At 42.8% G+C, this 7,794-nt stretch overlaps 1 protein-coding gene across 1 annotated transcript; it reads left to right on the forward strand.

The window, feature by feature from the left end:
• The first annotated feature begins 1,373 nt into the window (after window positions 1–1,373).
• rpp40 (ribonuclease P/MRP 40 subunit) lies at window positions 1,374–6,827 on the forward strand. The gene is given in 8 exon segments (NM_001140959.1): window positions 1,374–1,563; window positions 1,708–1,852; window positions 2,043–2,111; window positions 3,099–3,194; window positions 3,352–3,477; window positions 3,806–4,004; window positions 5,936–6,070; window positions 6,451–6,827. Coding segments are annotated over 8 exon segments (1,086 nt in total). The 5' UTR covers window positions 1,374–1,446; the 3' UTR covers window positions 6,650–6,827.
• The last annotated feature ends 967 nt before the right edge of the window (window positions 6,828–7,794 follow it).

Genomic DNA, 7,794 nt, shown 5'->3' on the forward strand with positions numbered 1-7,794 from the left:
CGGCAGACTCAATAGCCTTCGTTTCTCAAATGATTGCCTCGCCTGGTTCACCAACTACTTCTCTGATAGAGTTCAATGTGTCAAATCGGATGGCCTGTTGTCCGGACCTCTGGTAGTCTCTATGGGGGTGCCACAGGGTTCAATTCTTGGGCCAACTCTTTTCTCTGTATACATCAATGATGTCACTCTTGCTGCTGGTGAGTCTCTGATCCACCTCTACGCAGACGACACCATGCTGTATACTTCTGGCCCTTCTTTGTGTAACAGTGTAGGTTCCGTCCCTCTCATCGCCCCAACCCGGGCTCGAACCAGGGACCCTTGCACACATCAACAACTGACACCCCACGAAGCATCGTTACCCATCGCGCCACAAAAGCCGCGGCTCTTGCGACGCAAGGGGCAACCCTACTTCAAGTCTCAGAGCGAGTGACGTCACCGATTGAAACGCTATTAGCGTGCACCACCGCTAACTAACTAGCCATTTCACATCGGTTACATTTGGACACTGTGTTAACAACCCTCCAGATGAGCTTCAATGCCATACAACTCTCCTTCCGTGTCCTCCAACTGCTCTTAAATACAAGTAAAACTAAATGCATGCTCTTCAACCGATCGCTGCCTGCACCTGCTCGCCCGTCCAGCAGGTGCGGTTCTGGACGGTTCTGATTCAGAATATGTGGACAACTACAAATACCTAGGTGTCTGGTTAGACTGTAAACTCTCCTTCCAGACTCACATCAAACATCTCCAATCCAAAGTTAAATCTAGAATTGGCTTCCTATTTCGCAACAAAGCATCCTTCACTCATGCTGCCAAACATACCCTCGTAAAACTGACCATCCTGCCGATCCTCGACTTCGGCGATGTCATTTACAAAATACCCTCCAATACCCTACTTAATAAACTGGATGCAGTCTATCACAGTGCCATCCGTTTTGTCACCGAAGCCCCATATACTACCCACCACTGTGACCTGTACGCTCTCGTTGGATGGCCCTCGCTTCATACTCGTCGCCAAACCCACTGGCTCCAGGTCATCTACAAGACCCTGCTAGGTAAAGTTCCCCCTTATCTCCGCTCACTGGTCACCATAGCAGCACCCACCTGTAAATAAAGGTGAAATAAATTTTTTTAAAAGAGAGGTATGTTTGTTCTACATAGCACATTTCTATCTGAACGTTCCAAAACGTTGCGTCCTTCTGAACGCGCCCAAGGCATATTTGATGGTTTGGACAAAGACTGTACAGGTTTCTGAACTATGGTTTGGATTTTTGCTATGGTCACGATTGGCTACTTTAAACACGTGACAAGCAAGCACCCTGGCTCTCTAGCCGGAAGTAGTTTACACGTTCAGAGAGGAACATAATTTATTTCATATGTTTGGTTCATAAGTGTGTGCAAAGCTAAATGTCTTTGGTTTATATTTGTTGATACAAGTCTAATAAAATGTACCCGGAGCTAGCCAAGTGTCCAAGAAGTTTACTTGTTTGCGAGAAATCGAACTTTGAGCATGAAAAGTCTAGACACGACACTCACGTGTCAAAACATTATTTTAACCACAAGGTAAGCAATTTTATGGTTCTGTGGTAGCTAACTGTTTGCTAACTAGCCAGTCTGTGGATTAAGCAAATTACCAATATAATGTGTGACACTATAGATGCATGTGATGTGAACTAAAAACAGTAGGTAATTAATGAATCCTCTCAGGTGTCGGTTGTAATACCGGAATGTGGTGCCCTTTCTTCCCGGCTGGCCACTGTCATAAACAATTTCAGCAAGTATTTTCTGGTGAAGAATTTACCAGTCTATGAGTTTTTGGATAAAGACTTCTTGAAGAATGTTGTGTGGAATGGTAAGTGCATAGAAGGAGAACACTATTGCATGCACTATTAAATTGGGTAAATGTCTTCCATATTTGATTCCTCATCTGAATCCTCTAACGTAAGTTCCAACCTCTCCACCATCTCATCCATCTTTAACAACTACCTTACATAAAGTGTTATTTTCATGCTAGTTTAAAGTATGCCAATTTGTTTTCCCAGGCGCTCTCTATGCTCTTTCCTACAAGACAAGCATTGACCAGGATAACACCATTGCACTTCTCCCTAGCAGTGAGTTCCCTTACCACTGTGTTCCCCCTTACCACTGAGTTCTACCTATTATCATATTATTACAGGACATGACTCGCACTGTAGTCCTATCGCTGTAGTCTTAATAAAAGACCACTGGCAACTTTAAGCCTGTGTGTAGAGTAGTAGCCATGGTCCAAAACAGGCTATAAAGTACACTACCGGTCAAAAGTTTTAGAACACCTACTCATTCAAGGGTTTTAATTTATTTTTACTGTTTTCTACATTGTAGAATAATAGTTAAGACAAACTATTACATAATACATATGGAATCATGTAGTAACCAAAAAAGTGTTAAACAAATCAAAATATATTTAAGATTCTTCAAATAGCCACCCTTTGACTTGATGTCAGCTTTGCACACTCTTGGCATTCTCTCAACCAGCTTCATGAGGTAGTCACCTGGAATGCATTTCAAGTAACAGGTGTGTCTTCTTAAAAGTTAATTTGTGGAATTTCTTTCCTTCTTAATAGAATCAATGGAAAAGCTCATTTGCCAGGCGTGTATTCACTAGGAAGCAAAGTGGCTGAAAACGGGGAGGGACTAACCTACATTAGTTCAATAAGAAACGCTCATTTTTTGTTGCAAACATTTTGCTACAGTGTACACTAATGAATACACCCTAGAGCTCCCCTGCCAGGCTGCCACATTGGTCAGTGGAGATTATTTATTTTATTTAACCTTTAACTAGGCAAGTCAGTTAAGAACAAATTCTTATTTACAATGTCGGCCTACACCGGCCAACCCCAGATGACGCTGGGCCAATTGTGCGCCGCCCTATGGGACTCCCAATCACGGCCGGTTGTGATACAGCCTGGAATCAATGCTAGTTCTATTAAACTAACTCCACTACCATCAAAACTGGTTGTATTTTGACTTCCAATACTAGCACAATGTACTACAAGAAAGGAGGCCCCGTGTTACATTGACTGGTCAGTAAATAAACCTCTGCTCTGTCTGAATCCAAGGTCAGCTGATCCTCTCTGTGGATAAGGACACGTATGAACAGCTGGGTCTGGAGGGAAAGCCGTCACAGTACAATCACAGACAGCCCATGAGATATGGTGAGAAAGGATCATGTATCTTTTAATATTATGTTTTGATATTTCATTGCTCCACACCTCACCTGGTTTCTTAGCCGCAATTTTTGTTGTTGTTGTGCTGTTCGAAATGAAATCTAACCTGGTTGAATTTAATAACAATGATGATGATGTTCTGCAGTCGTGACCATTGACCTGACGGATAAATCCATGGATCCGGAAGGGAAACGCTACCAGCGAGTTCTCTCCTGCCTTAAAGAAAGGGTGCCTCTGAAAAGCGACTTCCTGCTGGGACGGCACAATTCAGGTAGGAGAACCTTTTTATGTTTGTTTGTACTGTTGAGTCTGAGGCATGGAATGTCTAGTCTGTCCAAGTCCTGGGTTGTTTTCACTAGACTAAATGGAAGAAAACAGACTGAAATAGAGAGGGGACCACCTGAACTTGTTCAATAAGAAACTCTCGTTTTTTGTTGGCTACAGTATGCTCTTATGAATACGACCCTGAACTTGTCCAATAAGAAACTCTCGTTTTTTGTTGGCTACAGTATGCTCATATACATACGACCCTGAACTTCTGTAAGCTGACCAATGTTTTCTTTCAAAGCATTTCTAAAATTGCGTCTGTCGACTTCAAGGGGCGAATGGGGATAGAGCGCTGCAGAGTCTCCTGTCCCGTTACCAGTGGAAAGAGCACAGACCAGTGGTCAGTAGCCACACCCTGAAGGATCTGCCATGTCCATCCCTGCACGCTTTGGACCTGCGCGGGGACCAGCGGTCTTGTGACCCCCACAGCTTCCTGGAGTGGCTTGGAGCAGTGAGCGCTGGTGTCAGTTGGTACGTGCACAACCATATAGTTCTAATGGATATAAATACAGTGCTTTCAGAAAGTATTCTCACACCCTTTGACTTGTCCACATTTTGTTGTTACAGCCTGAATTTAAAATTGATTAAATAATAGGTGGCATGCACTCACTGTGTGCAATAAGTGTTTAACATGATTTTTGAATGACTACCTTAATCGCTGTACCCCACACATACAATTATCTGTAAGGTCCCTCAAATGGACACTCAATTTCAAATACAGATTCAACCACAAAGACCAGGGAGGTTTTACAATGCCTCGCAAATAAGGGCACCTATTGGTAGATGGATATAAAAAAACAAAGCAAACATTGAATATCCCTATCCCAGTGTGAGGTAGAATTGAGATTGCGTAATCTGTGGATCTGTATGTGAATTGGAGTGGGTCAAGGGTATTTGAGAGGATGCTGTTAATGTGAGCAGTGACCAGCCTTTCAAAGCACTTCATGGCTATCGACGTGAGTGCTACGGGGTGGTAGTCTTTTAGGCCGGTTACTTTTGCTTCCTTGGGCACAGGGACTATGGTGGTCAGCTTGAAACATGTAGGTATTACAGACTCAGTCAGGGAGAGGTTGAAAATGTCAGTGAGGACACTTGCCTGCTTTGAGTACACGTCCTGGTAATCCGTCTGGCCCTGCGGCTTTGTGAATGTTGACCTGTTTAAAGGTCTTGCTCACAACGGCAACCGAGAGCGTTATCACACTGTCATCCAGAACAGCTGGTGCTCTCATGCATACTTCAGTGTTGCTTGCCTCGAAGCGAGCATAAAAGGCATTTAGCTTGTCTGGTAGGCTCGTGTCACTGGGCAGCTCGTGTCTGGGTTTCCCTTCGTAGTCCGTAATAGTTTTCAAGCCCTGCCACATCCGACGAGTGTCAGAGCCAGTGTAGTAGGATTCAATCTTAGTCCTATATTGACGCTTTGCTTGTTTGATGGTTCGTTGGAGGGCATAGCGGGATTTCTTATAGGCTTCCGGATTAGTGTCCCGCTCCTTGAAAGCGGCAGTTCTAGCCTTTAGCTCGATGCGGATGTTGCCTGTAATCCATGGCTTCTGGTTGGGATATGTACGTACGGTCACTGTGGGGACGACGTCATCGATACACTTATTGATGAAGCCGATGACTGAGGTGGTATACTCCTCAATGCCATTGGATGAATCCTGGAACATATTCCAGTCTGTGCTAGCAAAACAGTCCTGTAGCATAGCATCCACACCATCTGACCACTTCCGTATTGAGCGAGTCACTGGTACTTCCTGCTTTAGTTTAGCAGGAATCAGGAGGATAGAATTATGGTCAGATTTGCCAAAATGGAGGGCGGGGGAGAGCTTTGTATGCATCTCTGTGTGCAGAGTAAAGGTGGTCAAGAGTTTTGTTTTTTTTCTCCTCTGGTTGCACATGTGACATGCTGGTAAAAATGTGGTAACTGATTTAAGTTTTCCTGCATTAAAGTCCCCGGCCACTAGGAGTGCCGCTTCTGGGTGAGCATTTTCTTCTTTGTTTATGGCCTTATAGAGTTGATTGAGAGTGGTCTTAGTGCCAAATAGACGGCTACGAATAAGAACTCTCTTGGTAGATAGTGTGGTCTACAGCTTATCATAAGGTACTGTACCTCAGGCGAGCAGTAACTCTAGACTTCTTTAATATTAGACATGGCGCACCAGCTGTTATGGGGTATTGTGTGAGAATTTTTTTTATTTTTTTTTAATATCAGGCTGTAACACAACAAAATGTGGAACAAGTCAAGGGGTATGAATACTTTCTGAAGGCACTGTACGTGGCACTGGGTACTAAGAGAGAGGGAAATCTGTCATGGTATTATTAACGTCTCCCTTGTGGATAATCTCTCTCTCATAACACGCATACACTCATGCAGAAAGCTAGTGAATATGTTGTTCGTTGTTTAGTGACAATACAGCAGCCAGCTTCCTTTCGACATGCATCTGTCCAGAGCCCCAAACACTGGTGAGCCAAGCCCTGCATTGCACAGTGTCCGGCCTGCTGCTGCCCGAAGACATCTACTCTCTGCTGCAGGAACTGCGGTAAGTTCACCTTCTGCAACATATGACTGTATCGGTCCTTCTGAACACCAAAGAACCTGCGATCTTTATAAAGTTGACTCCTATGACACTTAGTTCTACCATCTTAATTATCTGGTTTAGTGAAGGCATTTACCAAAGACCCAGGTCATCATATACAGCTGTTAGAGAGCCTGCAGAGCCGCGCGGTCTACAGTGACATGCGACTCGATAAAAGCTGAGGACTCCGAATTGAGCTTGTCAACTGTGTTGCCCCAAAAAATTGCTCACCTTTTTCATTTTGTTCATTGTTTGGAAATTCACTCATGAAATAAGTTATATAAAAAAAAAAATCAAGTCTTAAATATATACTAATTTACTATGTGGTCTTCTCTTAAACCCAGGCGGTACTTTGACGAACCCAAATTCACATCCTGGCTGTCACTGACTGTACACGGCTTCATGGACAGTCCCGTTTCCTGGGGAGACGCAGAACACGGGTTTCACAAGGGTGGCGAAAACTTCTACAACCTCGTCCTCTTCAAGAACCAGGACTACTGGTTGCACATGGGCACTGGCTCCCATGATAGATGCCCTCCATGATGACCACATGGCAAAACATATTTTTTTTTGTTCAGCTTGGTTTTAGGAAAATATGGTATTATGTGTACAAAACTGTTCACAAAATGTACTGCTTACAAATTGTGACTTTTGTAAAGAAATCTACTAATTTGCTCAATCTTAATTTGTCTTTGCCATCTTCAATAAAATAATTAAGTCCAACTGAAGTGCTCATAGTAAGTTATTCTGTGTTGTTTTTATACATTTCAGGAAACATGAAATTCATTTCATCCAGTCATTTCAAGGGATTAAATAGAAATTCAAGTGAAGGTGCTACACAGGATCCATTTTTTATTTTTTTTAAGAAATCTGGATAAAAAAAATGTGCATTGTCATTTCAAAACATTTCCATAATATACTGAACATAGATATAAATGCAACATGTAAAGTGTCTCATGTTTCATGGGCTGAAATAAAAGATCCCAGAAATGTAACATACGCACAAAAAACGTATTTCTGAATCATGTTTTGTTTACATCCTTGTTAGTGAGCATTTCTCCTTTGCCAAGATAATCCATCCACTTGACAGGTGTGGCATATTAAGAAGCTGATTAAACAGCATGATTATTGCACAGGTGCACCTTGTGCTGGGGACAATAAAAGACCACTCACAGATGTCTCAAGTTTTGAGGGAGCGTGCAATTGGCATGCTGACTGCAGGAATGTCCACCAGAGAATTGAATGTTAATTTCTCTACCATAAGCTGCCTCCATTGTTTTAGAGAATTTGGCAGTACGTCCTACTGACCTCACAAACGCAGACCACGTGTATGACCTCATGCTGTGTTAGCCGTTTGCTGATGTCAACATTGTGAACAGAGTGCCCCATGGTGGCGTTGGGGTTATGGTATGGGCAGGCATAAGCTACGGACAACGAACACAATTGCATTTTATCAATGGCCATTTTAATGCACAGAAATACCGTGACGAGATCTTGAGCCCCATTTCTTAAGGTATCTGTGACCAACAGATGCATATGTGAAATCCATAGATTAGGGCCTAATTAATTTATTTCAATTGACTGATTTACTCATGAACTGTAACTCAGTAAAATATTAGAAATTATTGCATTTATTTTTGTTCAGTATACAGTACCATTCAACAGTTTGGAGACCTACTCATTCAAGG

Source organism: Salmo salar, chromosome 03 (genome assembly GCF_965601325.2).
Source record: "Salmo salar chromosome 03, fSalSal1, whole genome shotgun sequence".
Lineage (NCBI taxonomy): Eukaryota > Metazoa > Chordata > Actinopteri > Salmoniformes > Salmonidae > Salmo > Salmo salar.